General features: G+C 44.1%; 1 protein-coding gene across 1 annotated transcript in view; it reads left to right on the top strand.

The window, feature by feature from the left end:
- The window catches only part of adgrl1a (adhesion G protein-coupled receptor L1a), an 89,435-nt gene that overhangs the window by 31,305 nt on the left and 35,246 nt on the right, over positions 1-22,884 (top strand). Inside the window, exons 2-4 of the mRNA XM_080487590.1 lie at positions 6,575-6,751; positions 18,973-19,186; positions 21,265-21,374. Of these exons, the coding sequence (XP_080343716.1) occupies positions 6,682-6,751; positions 18,973-19,186; positions 21,265-21,374 (394 nt within the window). The 5' untranslated portion in view covers positions 6,575-6,681. The remainder of the gene's footprint in view (positions 1-6,574; positions 6,752-18,972; positions 19,187-21,264; positions 21,375-22,884) is intronic.

The raw sequence follows: 22,884 nt of genomic DNA, 5'->3' as shown, positions 1-22,884 counted from the left end.
ATGAGGTTGTATAATTTTGCATGGTAATGTGGCTTCTGTGAGCTCCAACCATCATATATTGTTTCTGCTGGGCAGCAATTATTTAAGATATGAGGTCAGATGCATCGTTCCTGTAAGATATTAGTGCTCATTAAAGTGGGGATTATTGCAGTGTGAGTGTGAGAAGACAGGTGGATGCTAAGGTCGCTTCCTCTGGCAGCTGTGGTGGGCATCACAAGGCCAGCATTGATGGGCGGTGGCATTGCCTCCTGTTGCATCAGTAATAATGAACAGTGACAAGCTCTCCGCAGCCACAATAAATCACAGGCCACACTGGAGAGGCTGAGGACCCGGCCGGGGAGCGCGCTCTCTCTGCTTTGTGGCGTCGTCGCTGACGAACAGACTGACTGGCTTCCTGGCTAGGGGCAGACTATATCTGTCACTCATTCACAGATGCAGCACTGTTCCCACACGCTGTCGACCGCATTCAGATTCTCTTTCACTCTGATTAGCATGTGTTGCTTTCACTCAGGAATATTGCGCTCCTGCTTGCAGCTTTTTTTTTTTTTTTTTTTAGAATACTACTATTTCAGAAATAATAATAGTCAAAGTGTAGGCTCTGGAGATGAGTGGGGGTGTGTGGGTTGGGGTTTGTGGAGAACTACATCCAAGGGCAGATACTGAGGCAGGAAAAAGAATTGTACAGGCGTGTCTATTGAATAAAGTGAGAGTGGCTCTTTCTCTTTTTCTCTACCTCATTCCCTTTGCCTTTACCTCGTTGGCAGCCTCACTCGCCCTGTTTGATATCCCTCCGCTGTGTTCTGCAGCTCTGCAGATTCCCTTGTCTCATTTGCATTCCCTTAAAGCACACTTCCATTAAAGTCTCCCCCTGTTTTTTTTGTCTCTTCCCTCTTTCCTTCTTTTTCTTCAAATAGGTCTTTTTTTCCCTGGGTTGCTCTTTTGGAGGGAATCTTATTCCCTGTTGACTACACAGCCTATCCCTGCTCTCCCTGAGTCAGTAATCAAACACATTGGCCCTAATACACAGGCCATTACAAGAGCTCTGATGTTCCATCTGCACACAGACAGCACAATGGTGTCATTATATAAACAGCCCTGCTGCTGTAGCCAGTGAGATACTACCACACCACAAGTCCAGCCTTAACTGACCTACCCCAGTAAATGGGGAAGTGTTGGGATGATCTGACCTGAATGTGCTTGTGTGTTTGCTTCTATCTTAACAATATTATCCATCCTGAATAACTGCTCTAGTGTTAACATTACAGCAGGCTATCAGTTCTCACTATGGCCAAGACCATGCGGGCCGTTGAGCATCAATGCAAATGTAATAGAATCAAGTTGTTGTGAGGGAGTAATACCTAATGCTATTATGTTGTCCTTGCTGGTGATAGCCTCACCAAAAAGGATTAGGGAGATTAGCGATAGGCCCAACCGGAGGAAAACAATGTCAGGGTTAGGAGGACAACGATTTATTCAAGGTATGATTTATTTATTTTTTTACACGGCGATAAGGATTTATTCTTGTTGAGAGTAAAATATTTATTGCCTTTTGTTTAGAATTTCCATGATGCCACTTTCAGCACTATTTTTGAGGCAAAACTCTTCTTATCTTATTGGTCTGATTCCATGAGCTCCATTAATGGGCAATTTTAATCGCAACGTAACCTGTGAGTCTAAATTGCCACTTTGGTGAATTTGAATAATCATTAAATCATTAAATATGACAGTCATATCTCAGCATTGTACGAGTTAGGTTTGACAGTGAAAACACAGCCTCCCACTCAGCAAAGCTTGATTGCAGATGGTAATGATATTTCATGGTATGTCTGTTAAATTTTAAAAGGAAAAGTAGGATAATTATATTCCCTTTGGCGAGTGATTACTTTTATAGAGGTGAAGAAGTAATTAATGAATTCCATCTCATCCTCATTTATTGTTACACTTCTTTGTACTGCTTCCTCTTGCCAAACTCAACAGACTACAAAAGAATATCAAGTGTGACAAAGCTTCAGCGCCGATGACTCAGATGTAGAATTGCTTAGGGGTCCCTAGGCAAAGCATAGGTTTTTGTCATTCTCCACAGCCCCATCATACTCTACATAATACCACATCGCTGGCCTTTCAGGATGCCAACAGTTTTTCCCTGTGAGAAAAAAAAAAGTAGTTGTTTCCAATTTATTCTGATTTGACTGCGGTTTTTCTATTTGCAGTGATTTTTTTTTTTTTACTTGATTACAAATATTTAATGCAGCATTTTGCATCACTTTCTGATTTGTAAGTGAGTGATTGTCATTCAGATTTGCACACTCGGCTGTGTCGGTTGCTAGGAGGCAATCATTTCCTTCATAGCAGGAGCTTTGCTGCTGAAACAACTATTTGTTGTTGAAGCATCTGAGGCATAAACATCAATCCTAATAGCACGGGAAACGCTGGTGCTTCATCATGAGGTGCAAAGACTTCTCTTTGCATGAAGTGTCTGACCGTCATAATTCATGACTGTCAGGTCTTTAAATCAATCATGAATGTTTTCCCAACTGGATAAATTTGTGTTTGTGTTTTCTCGATGCCCTCGTTGCCCCTCATTGCCCCACATGATTTTAACTTGTCCATACAGCACACCTCATTTTCGAACGTACCAAAATGCTAATTACAGCGTTGGCGGGGTCCAAAACGCTTCATCGATACAAAGCGTTTTTGGCAAGCTTTTGGAGGGTTTTTACGTTCAAATCTGCACTGTTAGTCTGATCAGCAGTGTGAATCTCCAGCCTTCTGTTCATGGGTTGGCCAGTCACAGAATACACAAACACACATCAAGTGAGTCGACTCACACTTATCATACTTGTCTCTCCCACCTTGATATCAGCTTCCTCTTGGTGGGGGTAAACAGGAGAGAGAAAGCCTGGAGCTGTAGCGGCTCATGAGAGTTGCACCAGCTTTTCTAATTATGCAGCAAAAACTGTCTACGTCAACTCTTTGTTCTCTCGCCTTTTGATTCTGAAGGGGTAATGTTCCTAAATGCCTCTTTCTTCCCTTCAGAAGTGATTTGAGTGATGGGGTTAACATGAATGGTTTTATTGCGAGACATGCACAGCCTTTAACAGTAGCCCCCACCCCATATGAAAAAAAGAAAAAAAGCCTTGTGACACTGGCTCTTGATGAGCATGTCTGCTAAAGCAAACAGATCCTAATGATCATGGTGATTATCGTAATGATCCAATAGAAGTGGATAATGAGGTTATTTACTTTGGATCAAGGCAGCCTGTAAATTAATAGTAAAAGAAGCAGAGTGTAACATTTAAATCAAGATGGCAGAGCTGTGCGCTTCAGCTTGCAGAACTTCCGTTTTGGTCTTTATGTTGATACTACTGACAGTTTTCCTGCCACCCACTTTCTTTCCTACTCACCCCCCTCACCTTTCCACCAGTGCTGTGAAATTGCCGTTCACTCTTCTATTTTGTAGGCTCGAGTCTCTTAGGAATATGATGTTCTGCTCTATTAGAAGAGAAACAGTGATGATAATAATGGTGGATGTGATCAGTGCAAAAGGTCAGCCTCTGGCCTCAGGCACGTAACATCGTCCAAGTAGGGAGAGCACGAAGGGCGAAGACACCCATCTTACACCCTCCAAAAACTCCTAACCTTCGTCCGCCCAGAGGCACAATGACTCATAGAAACAGTAAAGGAATTTTTTTTTTTTCCTCCTGCTGATTTTTTTTTCAGCGTTCCTTTGCTGTTCTCTCTTGGCTATTTTCAGCAGCCCTCTCTCCTTTTCTTGTATTTATTCTTCTTATAGAAAAAGTCATCCTTCCTCAGATTTGCTGTTGCTCACTTCCTTTGCTCCTTCTGTTCATTGTTTTAGTTATTCATTCTGCATTATGCTTTCTCTGCTTTCCTCTCTTTTGTCATTTCTTATTTACCTCAGCCGGCTGTCATAACGACTCCTTTTGTCTTTCTTCTTTCACTTTAGCCTCTCGCTCATTCTTCCTTTCTTCCTTCTTCCTGTATTCCCTTCCTCCCGCAACAGAAATGAATGTTGTGTAATGCCAGTTTTCTTTTTGTTGGAAAAGTATATCAATTTATCCAGCCTGCACCTTTTTCTCCCTCAGCGTACAACCTGCAGTCCCTCCCTGCTCTTTTTCCCGGGCCCTCGTCATCTTTTGAGACCACAGGAGAGCTATTGTGGAAAAGCACAGACAGAAGAATTGTCAAAAGAAACAAGAGAGAAGACAGATTTTTTTTATTAAAACCACCAATGTGGAAGAAAAAAATATTTCTCACTGTACAGAACGGAATCACTTTTTGACCATTAATAATAAAGTGAGACGGGGGGGGGGGGGGGGGGGTGCGAGAAAGAACCAAGCAGGGAGGGTTTTTACACAACCACATTGCGTGTCTATTGCTTTTTGTTTACTGCTCTTCAGCGCTTTCTTTCTCTCTCCGGCCCTCCCTCTGAGTGTGTCCTTTCCTCTCAGCTGCTGGCCGTGGATGGTGGTCACAAACAAACTAAAATTAAAGCGCAAGCAGCATTAGTACAGGGGTTGTGCGTACGCGGTTGAAATAAACACCGTGAAGAACAGCTGCGGAGATGTGATTTGCACTTTGTTCTGTTTTCATCCCCTCTTCCTCTTTGCTATTTGTCATCAGCGTCTCTCTCATTCTGACTTGCTTGTTCTCCACAACATCCAACACACTAATCCACGCAGCGACACCCAGGCAGGTCGCGGCTATAGGCCGGCATCGCCACTGGGGAGGAGGTTAAATATCAGAGAAGGTCACGAGCAGGAGGGGCTGGAGAGATTGAGGGGAAACCAAATCAGTGGTGATGAAGAGAAGGGGGTGAAGCCACCCAGTTACTTAAAGTGTTCTCTCGCTCCTACCAGAAGTCAGCTCAGCCATGCCTGCGTGTTTTCATGTTGAATAAATTTGTCAGGATGAAAAGATTATATAATTGCAAAATGAAGAGACTTGTATAATCCCAAATGTCTCGTGTGGGGTTTTGGTTCAAGTTTGTAATCAAGATTAGGATTAGGCTTGAATATATTTGTGTAAATATTTTATTCGTTCACTACATTTTCTCCTCGCTGATTGATCACATCACATATTCTACAAAATTGGATTATTCCATCCTCCTTGGGGTTTATAATATTTCATGCGTTTTTGTGCATGAGCAAGTTCTGGCTCCAAATAATTTTTTTAAGATTAAACAGGTTTGTAGGTTAGTCCATTCCAATATACATTGAGGTGGATTCGCCAGATAGCTGGTGGTAGTTAAATTAAGTGGATTAGCTGGATTACAGTAAACAAGATTTATGGTGCCACTGTGTGTGTGTGTGTGTGTGTGTGTGTGTGTGTGTGTGTGTGTGTGTGTGTGTGTGTGTGTGTGTGTGTGTGTGTGTGTGTGTGTGTGTGTGTGTGTGTGTGTGTGTGTGTGTGTGTGCAACTTACATTACATGATGTGTTCGTGTAGCATGTTATATCATCCTTAAAGAATAATAAAAATAAACACATTTTAAATGAAAAAATGTATATGTTGGGTGTGGCACACTTGCTCCTCATATCGGAAAGGTTGTGAGTTTGAGTCTGGGTCTTTTGGTTTCCTCCTATTTTGCAAAAAAGTTACATATGATGTTAATTTGTGAGTTTAAATTGCCTGTAGGCGTGTCAGTGGCCCCCAACGACTTGCAATCCTGAATTGTATAAAAGTGGGATTGAGGATGGATGGATAATGATTGATTTAATAACTTTCCTTCAATGAATGAATTGTGGATACAAAGTCTATATATGTGAGGATGGATGAGTTTTGATAAAATTTAATTGCACAACCTCAATTCAAACATGCACATCCATGTAATTAGTAGTTTTCATTAGGAAGCCCAGCAGGAGGAGTATTACCATCACCATCCATACTGGTTTCTGTCTTTCATCCCCTTGAGGGCCATAACTGATTTTACTGTCAAAAAATCAGCTCGACTTTCAGATTGTGATTTATTTCATTAGGCAAATGAGATGTTTAAGCCCTAAAGCTCTTCTGTCTGAGTCACCACTTTTCACTGTCTCTGTTCGTGTGCATGCACATAAACACACACGCATGCACGCACACAGCCGCATGCAGAGGACATGTATTTTTCACATGGATGTAGCTCTGTTAACAGCCGCAAAACATATGGACATATGTAGCATGTCTGATTCAATCAAGCAACCAAACGAATGAGAGTGATGAGCTGGTGGTGGCAACAGCTGCTGCCATGCAATCCTGCACAAAATGGCCTCAGATCTCCTTTCTGATCGTGCTACCTGACCACCACAGGGGAGCCTCTCTTCTTTTCGCTTCTGTCCTTTCTTCCGTCTCTGACATAAACATGCTAACGATGCCACACTGTTTGAAGCATACTCAGCTGTGTGCAGAGTTAGTATGATATATTCAAATGAAGAATAAGCTTCTCTTACGTAATAGCAGTGTAGTTGAGATTTTAGCACAAAACCAGAAAATATCACATGTATCTCGACAAAGTTGCAGCCTGATTTGTACGAGGGGCTAACTTTCTATTTTGTTTCTCACCTTTTGTGTCTGCAGGTTCACCCTCCGGGAGGGTGTAAGCTAAGGAAGTGCCACCCACTCACCTGTGCCTGCTGACCACCTCCAGGCTCCAGCCCCATCTCTCACCCTTCCCCCCCGCAAACATGGCTCTTGCAGTCTGGATCGTCTTCACCTGTGCTGTGACTTTCAGCAGCATTGGTCCATCCTCGCAGGGTAAGTAAAGATTGTTTAATGGTTTATTTTTTATTTGTTTAAGTTACAAGTATTATTTGTATGCACATTATACTACATTTGATTTGCTGAGCCAACTGATGGTGGTACACACAACCTCCTGTTGTTTTCATTTGTAACTGGGTTCACTGGGTTACTACCAATAAGGATGTAATATTTATACTGAAGCTACGGGATGGAGGTTGCGAGTATATTGACTTGCTGACCAGGCTCGAAAGGCTGCGCTTGATTAACCAAACTGTCTCCACATGAGATGGAGAGAGAGTGTGTGAGCGAGGTGGAGAGCCCATGTGAGAATGTCAATAAAATTTCTTGTCATCTTGATGGTAGTTGGAGCGTGGCGAAAGAATGAGGGGGAATCCGTGCATGTAATGGTGCCATATGTGTGACCTCCTTGAATGTGCCATGTACCATAAGACATTTCATTTCATGTTTTGTGTGTCCGCTGGCCGTTGTGAGCCTGGCAGCAGGTGACCCGGTTGGGCTGTAGTGACGCTGGAGGGTGCATGTGCAGGAGGGTGTGTATGGAGGAAGGAGCAGGGCTTGTAGGCAACAGGCCGAAGAGGGGAAGGGAGGGACCACTGGGAGTATTGCTAGTGGCCTGCCATACAGACAGCGGCACACCATCTGCTGCACGCTCTTACTCAGCTCTGTGCCAACGAGCCGCTGCTTGATGGACAGAAAGGATGAAGTAGAGGAGATACTGTTCATCATGGGGAGGAGCTAGTGATGGAGTGGGAGGGGTGAAAGAAAGCCAGTGAGTAAGGTGATTTTGTGGGCTTTGGATTTGGATTTCCATTAAAATTCCTTGAGAGAAAGCTGGTTTGGTTTTAATCTGATGAAGTGTTGTTCTTTCTATGTTCATTTGCGCTTTTTCCAACATTGTACTTTTGTCGTGTGTGTGTGTGTGTGTGTGTGTGTGTGTGTGTGTGTGTGTGTGTGTGTGTGTGTGTGTGTGTGTGTGTGTGTGTGTGTGTGTGTGTGTGTGTGTGTGCGTGTAGTCTCTGGCAACATGCTGCTTGGTGTGTGTGTGTGTGTGTGTGTGTGTGTGTGTGTGTGTGTGTGTGTGTGTGTGTGTGTGTGTGTGTGCACGTGTGTGTGTGTTTGAATGAAATTGAGCCTTCTACTATGTCGGGAATCTGGTGCTTTAGGACGATTAATAATACATTAATAATCAATTGGCTGTTATCTGTCTTTAGCCTCAAAACACAGGGGCAGCATTTGGCTTGATAAAATTAAGAAAAATATTTTTTTTTCTAATGGAATCAGGCACATAGACAGGCAAACTAACACATGCCCATTGCACACCCACACTGTTTTGTTGCACATATTTTTGGCAGAGCATTTTTGGCCGAAATCCATGCTCTCCATTGTAGTATGACCAGAGAAGCAGAAGAGACAAAGAGACGTGAGCAAGAAAAGTAGAATTCAAACCACAGGGGCAGGATTTTGATGTGACGAGTGACTGCAATCTCTTTCTGACTAATCAAGGCTCATTTGGAAACCTGCATGATCATCACACACCGTGTTACCGTCTAATGTGTACCCTTGCTTCTCCTTGGTGTCCCAACTAATCTGCCGCGCTTTAACCTCACTTCGGTTCTGGCTGCACAATCTAATATTTACCCTTAACGCTCATACGTTTACTCTTCCCTGGAAGCAGCTCTTCAGTGCAAATGTCCCTAACCAGCATGAGCTTTGTACACACGCCGTTTCCCTGCACTACCCCTAAAATCTCAATCACTTGCCCGTCTGACACGATGAATATTTATCCCTTTAAATCACTGTGTGATTCTTTTTCTATTTAGATGTGAAATGTAGTGACTGCTTGACGCAAAAGCAAAGTCTCATCTGTGAATACTCGTACTAACCTAAGCAAATAAGGACATAATCATATTGGCATATAAAAAAACTAAACAACCTCTCCACACCTCTGTCGCCCTGACTGACTGGCTTGCGTACCTTGACAAACAGAATGTCCCGCTGATTCCACAGAACGCTGGAGAATGTACCACCCCTCATACACAGTGCTGTTGATCTGAAAGCCCATTAGGCTTGCTTAATGTGGCAGGCATCGCAAGCAGCTGCGCTGGATGTGATGAAGCCCTGACACAGAACTTTCATTTAGCAGAGCGAAAGCAGTGGCGTGTGCATGTGTGTTTGTATTTTTGTGCACCAGTGGTTGCAGCCAGATCATTACAAGGCTATTTGTAGTCCCCTTCAGTCGGCAGTGTCTGTCAATGTGTGAATTTGCAGGTATACAGTATACCGCATATTTCTGTGTACAGTGCATAGTGATGTGTACATGTGAAGGTCTGTTTGAGTCTTTTGTGTTGACATGAGAGTGCTCGCATGTCCAGATGGGTGCGTGTTTGAGCATTTGTGTGATTAAGTGTGTGTGCAAGGCAGTCATACAAGGATTCAACTGCCAGCTGACTGGTTGAATCTGTTCTCATCTCTCCTGTATTAAAGCCTTTGCTCTCAGATCAGTCGTGTGGAAAGGCCCCTGGTCCTTTAGTGCACGCGCAGACATTTTGATCCGTCTTCCTCTCCATCTCTCGAGCTTTTTTTCCCTCTGTGCCTTCTCCCTAAATGGTAGGTATTACTTAAGGATGGAAAACTGGCTGTTTTTACACATCTGCTTAAAGTGCTTATTCTCTCTATAGCCCTTGAAAAGGGACGGGGTATCAGAATGGGTTCTGATCTCTGTGTAGTATTTTGGTTTCTATATTGCAGGGGTGAGTAGTTAGTTTTCATGGAGGGCCACATGAGGTATTCAATATGCCTTTGCAAGCCAGATTCTTTTTAAGATAACTGAGCTGGCAGTTATTTTGTGCCTGTTGCTCAACACGAGGTTAAAACACTAAGCCAGTCACACACACACAAAAACCCCCCACATCCAATATTAAATTTCCGCACGCACCCACGTACGCACGCACAGATTTTTAGTCTCGCAATACTTTAATATCAGAATTATAATTTCAAAGCTGCGACTACTCACAAATTCATAAGAATTGATTCTCCGACAGGCTCGCAGCAATAATATTTTGAGAGGAGGCAATAAAGCAGCATTCCCGTTAACCTCGCTACACACACTTAGCTTCACGTTCTTGTATAATTTGCTGAACAGCACATTGTGTTGCCATGATACACATTTTTGCAAAGCCATAACTTCACTTTCATTTATTCTTCTTTTGCAACAAGCATATCTCAAAAGTAAAGGTACAGGCGAAGTAAAGCATGAAGTTTGTTCATCAGACTTCATCAGCAGCAATCAGAACCCAGTTATTGTAAACTTCCAATTCACCTTGTTTCATAAAGTTTTCACTCACTATCACTTTTAGATATCACTAAGAAGTAGCAGTATAATACCTTTTAGCAGGTGTGTTTAGACATTCACAGTCCACAGTGATTTAAAGCTACACCACAAAACCACAACCTTTCCCAGAACAGAGTGTTTTTTTAAACCACAGATATAAATGTGAACCTGGAGACTGCAGTGCTTATTATGATGGTGCTGTGACTTGTAAGACCACCTTAACGGCAACTGTGGTTCATGAATGCTGTGCATCATTTATTTGAAAAATAAACATAAAAAGCTTTGTCTCTGAACGTAGCACTGCTCGCAAACATTTGACACTACTGTAATTGGAAAAAAAAAAACACTTAAGTAATAAATGAATTTAATTTCATGGTGACAGGGTTGTCAGGCTCATATTTCCTTCTATGTGCTTCTACCTTCGACTGTTAAAGCTGTGTTGATTTATTCATTCTAATTAATCCTACATGGTGACTGTATACTATGATCAGGAACGGTTGACTGTAATACAGCTTTGAAATCATATGGGAATTGACCTCAGGAGTAGACTTGTTTTAATGCAAATAGAACTGTACAACTGTAGCGTCGAAAGCTTGTCTCTCTGTAATAGATGGCTTTAGTTCAGTTTCAGAATCACAGGCAGGTAGGTTTTAGTACTGCACAGACAAGTTACAGTTCTGATCCTAAAAGCATACTATTTTAAAGACCAAGGCCATTCAGAAGTGACTGGCTGTGTGTTCACTGAGACAAGTAAACACTCTCATTTGGTCTAAAAACAACCTTTAAATATGTTTTTAAAGCTGTTTTCATAAAGCTGAATTCCATGGGCCTCACTGACACTAATTGCTAATCTAGTGGCTTGTGAATATTGCATATCCTCTGTATTCTGCAATAAAGCAGTGCTGTGACGACTCACTCTCTCCCGGTTCTCTGTGCCTCTTGTGTATGTTTTCAAGCTATTGTTGCTTCCCCCATCTTATTAGCAGCAGTCAGTGCTTCTCACTTCTCTCACCCTGAACACTCACTGCTCATTTTCATCCAATTTCTCTGCTTTCTCTCCCCTAACACCTCAGCTATTACTCTCTCCCTCTGCGTTGTAATGTTCTCCCCCAACTCGCCTTTTCCGTCTATCTCTCTCATGGCCCTGTGGTCCCATTGCCTATTCCCTCTATCACATTGTGGCTCTCCTCCCTTTTTAGGTATCCCCAGCCTATTGCTTTACCCCACTTTCTCTCCAACCTCCCTCCTCGAGATTAACCCCGCTGCCTCCACCCCAGCTGCTGTGTTTGCCTTTCCTTACCCTCTGCCCGCCATCTGTTAACGGCGCGCATCTCTTGTCGTTGTCATTCCTTTCTCTTTTCTTTCCCTCTCTTTTGCCTCTGTCTATCTTTCTCATCTCTGATTTTCTCCCTCCCTCCATCCCTTGCTGATACTGGGGGTTGCTGTGCTCTTCAAAGCCCTTGGCTGAGAGCAGTAGATCACAGACAAGCCTGTGTGAGTGAAAGGTTAATGGATGGCCTTTGAACATATATTGGGAATTGGGGGTGGCAGGGAAAGGGTGGGAGAGGCCGGGGCAGCGTGGCGGTGTGTTCTCTCAGACCTCCCTTTGAAGATGACACACACCACAATCATGTGTCTGCTGCTACACAGGGGCCGGGCCTTTGTGTTTATTTATTTATTCATTCACAGAGTCACTGTATGTCTGTTTGTGACCGTTTTGTTTGTGTTTGCTTGTAGTTGTGTGTGGGCAGTGGCATGTTAGTTTGTGTACATTGATTTGTGTACTGCAAACAAGCTCCTACATAAAGGATCGGAATGTGTGTTTCTGTCTGTGCCGTTGTGTGGAAGCTGCCTCTCTGCTCTCAGGTGTTACTTTAAGGCTTTGTGACCTTGTGTGTGTACCAAAGAGTGCTGTTCCATAAGCAGAGGTGCTCATGTCCTTATATCAAGCGTGGCATGTGCTTGAGAGTGTGTGCATTAGCTTCCCATGCAGATTGATAATTATCAGCAGCAGCTTACAGCTGTGAACTGAAGGCACAGAGAGCAGACCGGGGGCGAGGAGAGACGCAACGATAGAGAGAGATGGATTTGTATGGAGGAGCTGGAAAATGGTGAGAGGTAGTTAAGGAGGAGAATGGAAGGTATAAGGAAGAGGGGGGAATTGGAGATTAAGAGTAACAACAAGACAAGGAATAAAGACATGGACAGAATGAGAATGAACCCAAAGAGGATGGGTGGTGGTGGCAAATGAGAGAGTTTGTGAGTGGATACAATTTGATGAGGGATTGAGGGAAGGTGCTGAAGTAACTGAAAAATTGCAAAGTGAGGAGAAAACATGCTGTATATGTTCATTGCACTCCAGGTGAATGAGATGACATATGTGTATAGGATGAAGCCAGCAGGGTCTCAAAGTCAAATCCATTTTTAATAGAGATGTACAGGAGCACGTGAAACACTCCGCTATGTCGTTAGCTACTTATACTTGCAAACAGATCGATGAGCTCATAAACATGCGGAGTAAAAAGTGCACACAAACACATACACACACTGTCCACACCATCAGGCCTTTGGCTTAGCGTATAAGGAGGTTAATTAAGTGTCTAATGCAGTGGCAGGGTTGGGCTTTGACACTCATCTTTCCTAACAGGTCTCTGGATGCGACTTGCAACATTTCCAAATGCACACACACATCTTTCTGACAGCCCGCCTCGCAAGTACTCACTCAGCCTCCTCCTCTCTCCTCTGCACTTTATCTCTGCCTTTCCTTCCTTTCCTTATCACTTTCTTGTTTTCGAGCCTCTCACCATCTTCCGCACTTTTCTTTCACCGCTTCTCTGTTTCTGCTCCGTTCGTTGCTCATCCCTGTGGCTGTTTCCCTGCAGCACCTGCAGTTTTGCTCCACCACAGTTCATATGAATCTAGGTCTGACTCACTGTCTGCCGGCCTGCCTCTTGTGATATGTGCTGGAAACAGAGAACAGAATAGAGCTGTGCTGGGCCTGTAGCATAGCTCCCATCCCTGGAGAGATGGCGGATATTTTACACCGGGTGAATCTCCTACTTTTCAGGCGGGCTGATTTTTATTTCGGGCTATGCTGTTTCCCCTTGTTGAGGCACTTTTATTGCATAATTAGACGCTGGGGCCAGCAATGAGACGATTCGACAGTATGAGCACGTCCCGTCTCGCCTATCTCCTCAAGTTTGTGTATGTGTGTTGCTCGGTGTCTCAGTAGCTTTTTAACTGCTCATCTTAATCTCTCTTCTATGCCCGCTAGTCCCCCCCCCCCCCCAGCAAAGTTTTGTCAACACACACTCATGCATGGAGTTGTCGAGGTAGACAATGAATCAGGTTTTGGGTTTGTGTGTATATCTGCCTCCAAGAATTGATTTCTGTGTGTGTGTGTGTGTGTGTGTGTGTGTGTGTGTGTGTGTGTGTGTGTGTGTGTGTGTGTGTGTGTGTGTGTGTGTGTGTGTGTGTGTGTGTGCGCGCATCATTACAAACGCATAAATATGTGTGTATCACATTTCCAGCCGTGGCACAGTTAATTCCCTTATGAATGATGTAATGTTATGGACTGTGCTGTAATTTCGTTCATGTAGAGGACTGGGCTGCTGAGTAGAGAGGCTGTATATGTTGAACAGATCCGGACAATAATCAGAGGTCCTCTCCTTCTCGTGTCTGTCTCATTCCTTTTGTGTCCATGACCTTGGGCCTCCACAAAGAATGGCTTTTATGCTCATCTTCTGCCAGCATCCTGTTTTATGGTTTCTTTCCTTTTCTATTGTTACACAGTCTCATTTGCTCTCCCTGCTCCATTTATCCCTCCTCGTGTGCTAGCTTAACTCGGCTCCATCACAGTGGATGTGTGTCATTTTGGCGCTGCTTTGTGTTCTGACCTTATAGCGAGGCTGGTGACTCGCCACACAGTCACTACTCATCTCATCTCCTCTGTCTCTTTTGCCTGTAGCGGGCAGGCGGAGGAGACAGAAATGAGATAGCATCCTAGCTTTGAGGCCATTGCGACCCCTTCTCATCCATACGCACAGACACGCGCACGTACATACACAAACGCACACTGCCCGCACAACTTGCGCCCTCATGCTAGGCCTTTAAGTTTGTCTCAGCATATCACTCTGTCACAACTCCTCAGCTTGAAGGCTGCCTGAATGTGACAGTTCTGGCCGCATCGCCTCAGCTTGTCTGTGGTGACAGGCCACGCTCCACCGAGTCATTACGCTAACTCGCAGTGCTAAGTGAGTCGCTAAGATGCAGCGCTAAGCTGATAAAGGGCTCCAGCAATTGGTCGGGATGATTCTCTACTAGAGAGGGATTCCCATCACTGAGACCTCTCACTTCTGTCCAATGACTGTAAAATTACTTGTTCTTCCTCGCCAGCTTTACTAAGAAACCAACCTGAAATTCATGAGGGGACTTAGCTTTTTGGCCAGCACTGAGGTTGAGGGCGTATGCAGATATGTGCAGTGTATTTTTAAAAATCCTTTGTTGTATCCGGACAAAAGGAGGATAATCACTTGTTTGTTGTAATGCCTAGATTTTAATAACTATGATAGGACAAGAATAACCACATTATCAGCAGTGTATAATTTTTTTAATTGCACATATTACACAGTTAAAATATCTTCTGGCATTGTGCTTCAGTGCTTCACTGCTTCACTACTACAGTGCTGGGTTCATGTGTAGCAGTGGATGACAACTGCTCAGGCAGAGGCCGGGGATACAACTGGGCTGATCACGTTTCACCCACTAAAAGAGTGCCAGCAAATAAGTCAGCTACAGAGCGCTACCCGTATATTCTCTTATTGTGACACAATTGCAAAGTTGCGAGCCACCTGCAAGGCCAAAGCTTTTCACTCCGTTATTACTGAGAAAACACACCATAAAGTCTTGACAATAACTGTCCAAGGTCAAACAGTCAGAGTTGTTGAAAATGAATTTTGTTTTATTGTTTGAAAGCACTCTGGAGAGGTTTTGGTGATATCTCATTGAAGAAGAAAAAATAATCATTATTAAGGCTTCAAAATTATGAATGTAGGCCCTCCAACTACATTTTGACATAAGAAACTGAAGGTTTTCTAATATCGATAATAACTCAGGGATTGGTTGTGGCTCTTGGTTGCATAACCTTATCTTTTCTTATCAATTATATCAAATCTTATATGTATAGAACAATGTGCACGAGAGAAAGAATGCATGAGAAAAAAAAAACCATATGCAAAGAGTAACTTGATTTTCTGCAAAATTATGTTCTTGTCTGATGGTCCAAGCATCTATCTACCCTCAGGCTTTAATTACTGTGTGAGGATAATGAGTCAAATCCAATCAGTTCTCTCTCTTGCTCTCAATTTGTATGGAGCTTCTATTTTGAAGCCAACAGCTTCAGCCTCTTTTACCAGCTGCCCTGGAGTGACACCAAGCTCCTGCAGGTTGTGCAATGTGTAACCTCTGTCTCCTGCACACAGCCACATCCATGCAAATCTGCTTGTATAATCATCAAATTAGCTCATATCATTATCGTTTTGTGTGACAATTGGTAGCGTCTTGCAGATGACGGATAATAATACGGTGTTATATACCATGAGAGATGAGTCATACGGTCTCGCTGCATGGGATTACACCCACCTATACATATGGCTTGTGTTGGGAAAGACACTTTGTCATTCAGCTATTATGAGTCTGACAGGCTAGACTAAACAGGCACAGGCACAGGCACGTGTGTGTGTGTGTGTGTGTGTGTGTGTGTGTGTGTGTGTGTGTGTGTGTGTGTGTGTGTGTGTGTGTGTGTGTGTGTGTGTGTGTGTGTGTGTGTGTGTGTGTGTGTGTGTGTGTGTGTGTGTGTGTGTGCGTGTTGGCTAAAGAGACCCTGAAACCTTAATGGATTCCTGCAGAGTGAAGGACAATCGTAGCCCATGGCCAGTCCAAGCTTATCCTCTGCTCATCTCATCTCAGCCCAGCTCAGAGAGCCAGCCACAGCTCCAGCTAGGCCTCAGGCCATCTGGCTGACACACTGCCACAAACACTGTCACACACAAACACACACACACACACACACACACACACACACACTCTCTCGTGTTTCATGCCTTTTTGTAAACAAGCCATTCAAAAATCTCAGCTAAAAAGTGAGGTGTGCCATTTTATATTTACACAGTGAAATCCACCTTTGACCTGCTACTTGTCAAAAAGTGGCTCCGTGGGTGTGAAATGTGATAGTGCGAAACACTATACAATATCACAGAAGCGGGGCTTTGCAGTGGTGCCAGAAATAGGGTGGTTATCGTAGTTGCTCCCACCACTCAAGTGTACAGACTCAATAATGGCTGTGCTCAATAATGGGTTGATTTATAGTATAACAGCTGGGGATGAAAAAGAAATACTGAATAAAAGATAATGTATGCAGGGTCACACAAAACATTCAGCATTATCTTAACTGATAATTTTTCTAACAATGTATAAATCAATGTGGCTCAAGAGATTCATTATATAATCTTTTTCTTGCTTTTTACTTTTTACTTATTCAGTTTCAAAAAGTAATTCCGCAACACGAACCATCCAAGATTAAGAAATACAGGCGATTAACTAAATATAAAACCAGACGTCCACTGTTAGATTTTCTATTTGTGTATCTCCTGTAAAATGTCTCACAATCAAAAGAAACCCAAACATTGCTTAATAAGTCATTCAGTACAGTGCAACCTTTATTTACACATAGTCACAATGCTTCAAGTCGCCACTGCTTCTCCAAACATTAGAGTCTCTGGAAGTAGATCAACCTTAATCACTACAAATCTGTATGTATGCTTAGTATGTAAAGCATATTTGGATTATGAATTGCCACCTCTGGTCAAGGCCAATATTCCTGCTGTGCTGGTCCACAATGTAAGTGTGATGACTCCTGGTGGCCCTCTTCACATTTACACTCCTCTTGGCTCATTGTGTGATTGTAATCACCGGCCAGCTGTACGCTGCTGTGTATTTACACCACAGGGTAGTTAAGAGAACAAGGCCACACACTGGCTCTGTGTGTTGTAATCCCACTGTGACACCAGAACTCTGCGTGTGTATGCATGTATGTATGCAAGTATGTATGCTTGGTTATTAACACGGACATTCATCTGCCCTGTATGTCTCCGTATGCACTAATTTGCTTGTGTGTGTTTTTTGCATTTTAGTGTTGACTTGTTTGTCTGGCCTCGCCTGCTGTTTGCGTCTCCATGTGCTTTAATTAGTATGCGCTTTCGCATCTAGGCCTTTGTGATTTGGCTCTGGCACTGCATGCTGGCGAGGCATAAAAGATTTGAAGTCTGTCTGTGCTAGTCATTCAGCCTTAATGGCGTTAGTTACACAACTGAACTCAAGTCCCCGCTGCATAAATGGGTGGCATTTAGAAATATGAGCAAGTCCGATGACAGTGAATCATGTAGCGCACTGCTGCGGAGCATGTCTGGAATGACTGACATTGACATTGACCCAGATGGGCACCCCTCCTGAATGGACAGCAGCTGAAACTTAAGTAGCGCTAGCTCAGTGTCAGGAAGGGAAAACAGCCCCACTCTGTGGGTTTCAGCTCGAACAGTAGTAGGGGAGAGGGGCTGACTCAGTGCCCTTGTCTGCTACTGAGCCTGTCTGGCAGAGGGAAGTGCTGTGCAGTGAAAGCCTCAGTTTATAAAGAAAATGCTCCCCGTCGAGAGGGAGGTAGCGCTGCTCTGTTTAGATTTGACAGTATGCCTACGATCAGCTAAATATCTGCTATCTCCTCCCTACTGACGTTACAAAGGCGATCTCAGTCAAAGCTCCCTGCTCCATCAGGACAGTGGACAGCTCCACTCATACTGATCTGTGATGCAGCTCCAGCCCGCAGGATGCCTGCTCCCAAATGAAGTTTAGTCATTTCAGAACCATGGACAGCAGATCTCTCTGTCACTGGCATGCGACTCGGACAGAGGAGCACTTGCTATCCTTCACCTTCACTTCCCGATCACTCACTCTATCTGGCTCCACTCATATTGTGTCTCTATGCCAGTATCTACCTGGCCTGTCAAGTTAGATGGTTGCCATTTTGTATTTTTTTGTGTGTGTGATTCTGAATGTGGAAGTAGTTGGAAAGGTATGCAGTTATGGAGAGAGTTGGAGAGACAATGAGTGTCTCTCTCAGTACCTCTTTGCAGCCCTCTTTCATGCCTCTCAGCCCGGCTCAGCGATTAACCCAGAGTACCTCACTGTCCCCGCTGAACCTTCTTCACACAGAGCCGCCGCAGTGCATTGACATGCCTCTCAGACAGCTGATTACCAGCAGTGGGTGTGCAAATGGTGTACACACCAGAGGTGAAAGTGTGCGCAGACGCTAATTCTGTTTTTTGTGGTTGTTCTCCCATTACTTCCTCTCTTGCTCAGACTAACTGCAAAGGTTCCGCTCTGGTGCCTTGTTGAGGTGAAATAGGCTGAAAGAGAAAGGACACACAGTTCCTCTCTGGTGGGGCGATGAGGATGATAAGTTGCTGCCTGGTTGTGTGTAGGAGTTTGTTAACATTTGAATCTCTCACAGTTTGTTTCACAACTAGTGCAGTATTTCATTGGAAAAGCTGGTATGGCTGCAAAAATGCCAATTTGGAATCTCTAAGGTTCCAATTTGGAGACTGGGTGGTCAGACTTTGTGTCCACAGTGCTGCAATGTAGCTACTCAGTGAAGATGAGTCAATGTTTGCTTAGCTGTGTTTTTCATGAAGACAACGAATGCCATTTTCATTCCACCTGCTCTTGTCAAACACTTCGCATAATATTTACAATGAGGTTAAGTATTACAGAGCCTCCTAAAAGTATTAAGGGTACATTGGATTATCAATAACTTTTTTTTTTTCCTCCACAGCTCTGAGCCGGTCGATGATGCCCTTTGGCTTGATGCGTCGAGAGCTGGCATGCGAAGGCTACCCAATTGAGCTGCGTTGCCCAGGAAGTGATGTCATCATGATTGAGACGGCAAACTACGGTCGCACTGATGACAAGATCTGTGATGCAGACCCCTTTCAGATGGAGAACGTGCAGTGCTACCTGCCCGATGCATTCAAGATAATGTCACAGAGGTAAGAATCGATCTGTTTGGATCTTGCGTCTGTGTGTATGTGCAGAGTCAGAGCCTGTTATTGGCACAGGAAACAAGATACTGTTTCACAACACAGGTCCTCCTGCTTTTTCTCCTTTAAGGTAGCTGTGAGGAACTTATTTGATTTTTGAAGCACAATGTACCTATTTTTACGTTTCTATAGTTTATTTTATCAGATTCTGATCGAATCCGAACGATCAAGTCAAAAGTTATCAACTTGACTAAATGTCATTTAAAAAATATTTAAGTTTTATGAAAAGTGTTGCATTAATAGTTCTTAGGGGTGAAACACAGACTGAAGAATAATTATAATATTAATCAGTGCTTCAAAGAAATAAATAAGCGTTTTGCTTGGACAATTTGTTTGAGTGGAAAGTTTTTCAGGTGGTAATTCTCTCTAAAGTTCTCTTTGATAATATATTTAAACACATTTTTGGCATGAGCAAAAGTTTGACTTTTCTTCTAGGTTGGTACTAAAACTGTTGAAACTAGCAGTAACTGACAGGTCCCAGGAAAATAGCTTACTTGTGTAATCTCAATTCATTTTCACAAGGTATTACATTTTTGAGACTCTAAGGGGTGAAAATGAAGAATCAATGTTCTCACAATGAATTAGCAAAAGAGACTTAGATGTGAAGTAGTGGTTAGCACTCTAGCCATAGAAATCTGGGCTGAGGTACCTTTGTGTGGATTGTGCATGTGATTATGCTTTCTCTGGGGACTATGCTTTTATCCCGGTGTCCGAAACCCTTTTTTTTTGAGAATAATTGGTCGGTTGAGATTGTCTGCAGGTGTGGACATTAGTATGTGCATGCTTCTCTCTGTGTGGCTACGCTGTGATGGATTGGTGACCTGTCCAGGGCGAACCCTGACTTCATCCATACTCAGCTGGGATTGGCTCCAGACCAAGAAGGTGGATGGAGATTTTTTTTGTTACAGTGGATGGATTTATACTTTTCACATAAAAGGGACTTAATATGCAAGATGTCCACGGGGTTCCCACATTTTCACATAGTCAACAACAGTTTCTTGTGTGAATTTATAAATCATCATTTATTAATAATTTTTTTTGTACACGGTTTGCACATGGGAGAGCACACGTGTAGGGCTATGTGTATGGGTGTTTGGTAACGTGGAATTGGTTGTATGAAAATGTATATGTTGAGGATCGCCGCCGAGGCATTTGTGAGACTTCCTTCAGCTGCTCTCTGTTTGTGCTCAGCATCTGCTTCCTCTGAGCTCAGATCAATGGAAGCCCTCTCTCAGCTATCCATCACGCATGTAATGGAGGCACAGGGTGCTAGCTGGGGGAGAGAGAACAGGGGAGCGTGAGAGGGAGGAAGGGAGAGAGGGGTGGAAGAGAGAATCGCGGAGGTAAAGTAAGGAGAAAGACTTCTAGAAATGATGGGATGATAGAGTGAGTGCAGCAGAGATTTGAGATATAAAGGAAGAAAAACACTGCACTGGGAAGAAATGCTCAAAGCTGGATCGAGAAGGATTATGGGTTGAAAATGACTGAGTGTATGTGTGTGTGTGTGTGTGTGTTCATCCTTCTGTGCATGTGTTTCCCTGGGTGTGCAAACGTGAGAAGGCATGCAGTGGTGTGGTTTAGATGTAGGTATTATGTGCATATGAATGTTTTCTTGGTGTGTGCCCACCATCCCACCCCCACCCCCTCACGTCCTTCCCTGTTGTTTCACCTCTAATTGCTCCCACTCACAATCCCCCAGGAGAGGATGCTCTTACGTCACCCGCCCTCTCGCTGCCTCTTCCCTCCCTCCTTGAGTCTCTCTATCCGTCATACCACACCCTTTTCCCCCCATTCACTCTCCCTTTCTGTTTGCCACCTCCCTTCGGGTGCAGCTGCCACATGATCTAGTCTAGTGTGAAATTACTCCCTTTCCTACTGTTCCCTCTGTCTTTCAGAGCCTGAAGATGTTTTATTTTATTTTTTTGTAAGGACTTTTCTTAGTATTTCTTACAATGACACTCATCTTCTTTTTTTTACCACTTACCTCCTTTTTTCTCTCTATTTTCTCTATCTATCTCATCTCGCAGGTGTAACAATCGCACACAGTGTGTGGTGGTAGCTGGGTCGGACGTGTTCCCGGACCCCTGCCCAGGGACCTACAAGTACTTGGAGATCCAATATGAGTGTGTCCCCTACAGTGAGTACTGAGTACCACGCCACCCCCTCCCACCTCCCCACCTCACCCCATTCACCTCTGCCCTCCTTCTCCCTTCCTCAACCCCCATCTGGATCTCCTACCCCCTTTTCAACCCACCACAACGCTAGAATAAGACATTTTTACATTCACATGTGCACACTGGCTCTCCTTGGGTTTTCTTGACACGGCCAAAACAAACCAAAACAGTCATCCTCACCTGCTCTCTCTGCCTCTCTCATCCTTCTTCCTCATACACTGCACAGCCACACACATGCACACAGTCACAGAGCACTAAACCTTTTTTTCTTCATTGACAGAGTGACGCACCAGTGGCTGAAAGGGATTTTCACATGGGGGAAGGTGCTCCACAAACACAAGCCCTGATAAGCACTTCACGCATCCGCACTGCAAACATGGGGTCAGCCTTTATTGGCAATCACAGCAGTGTAACACACACCGCCTCAAACTCACGCCCTGATTAGCTCAGCGGCACGCTGCTGACTTTATCTGGTGCCAAACACCTTTGCCGTCCCTCTGATTTCCAATAAAAATGAAAATTGGGCCCAGTAAGATGCTGAGGCAGGGGGTGGCGTGTGTGTGTGCGCGCGTGTGTGTGTGTGTGTGTGTGTGTGTGTGTGTGTGTGTGTGTGTGTGTGTGTGTGTGTGTGTGTGTGTGTGTGTGTGTGTGTGTGTGTGTGTGTGTGTTGCACCTCACAATAGGAATGTTAACACAAACAGCAAAGGGTCTATTTTAGGCCATATGACCTAGAGCGCCAGATATTTTAATGTCCCCATGGAAACGACTGACTTCCTCCTGCACTGTTCAAAACTCTGTGGCAGGTGTGACACACACTCATGCCTACACACAAACAAAGGCCAACACACCTCAGCGTACCTCACACTCTCGATAGAGGGACACACAGTTGCTCTTTCTCTCACTTGCACTGACTCTTGGTTTCAAAGCCGGCGTGTACGCACAAACGAGCACTCACACAGCCAAAGGAGCAGACACAGCAAGGATTAGATGGTGTTGTGTTGATCCTCGCTCATGTGAAAATCTCCACTCAGCCTCCCCTCCTCCCTCTCATGTATTATTACTCTCAGCATTGATCCCTCCACTGTGCAGGAACCAGTGGCCGGAGGGGAGGAGCCGTGGCGCTCCCCTCCACTCTGCAGAAGCAGGAATGGGGTGCAGGAAAAGATGGAGTGATGATTGTGGGTGTGGGGGTCTAGGTGCGTGGGGGGAACAAATACGGGTCCTACGGGGAAATGGGAGCAGTTTAATTTATCGAGCAGGGTGTGGGATGATTGTCTCTACTTTTTCCTCAGGTGCCGAAGCTGAGGCGAGCCACAGGACTGAGACCAAGCCAAACCTCTAACTTTCTTCTTTTCTTTCTCCCTGTCTTTCCTCCTCCTTTTTTCTCTCAAGTCTTTCACTCTACTTCACTTCTATTATTATCTGCCACAGTCAGCATCGACTCTTTTCAACCCTTTTATTTCTCTCTTATTT

The sequence above is a fragment of the Lipophrys pholis genome, assembly GCF_963383615.2.
Source record: "Lipophrys pholis genome assembly, chromosome: 19".
Lineage (NCBI taxonomy): Eukaryota > Metazoa > Chordata > Actinopteri > Blenniiformes > Blenniidae > Lipophrys > Lipophrys pholis.
Note: the sequence above shows the minus strand (reverse complement) of the source record. Positions and strands in the feature narration are given on the sequence as shown.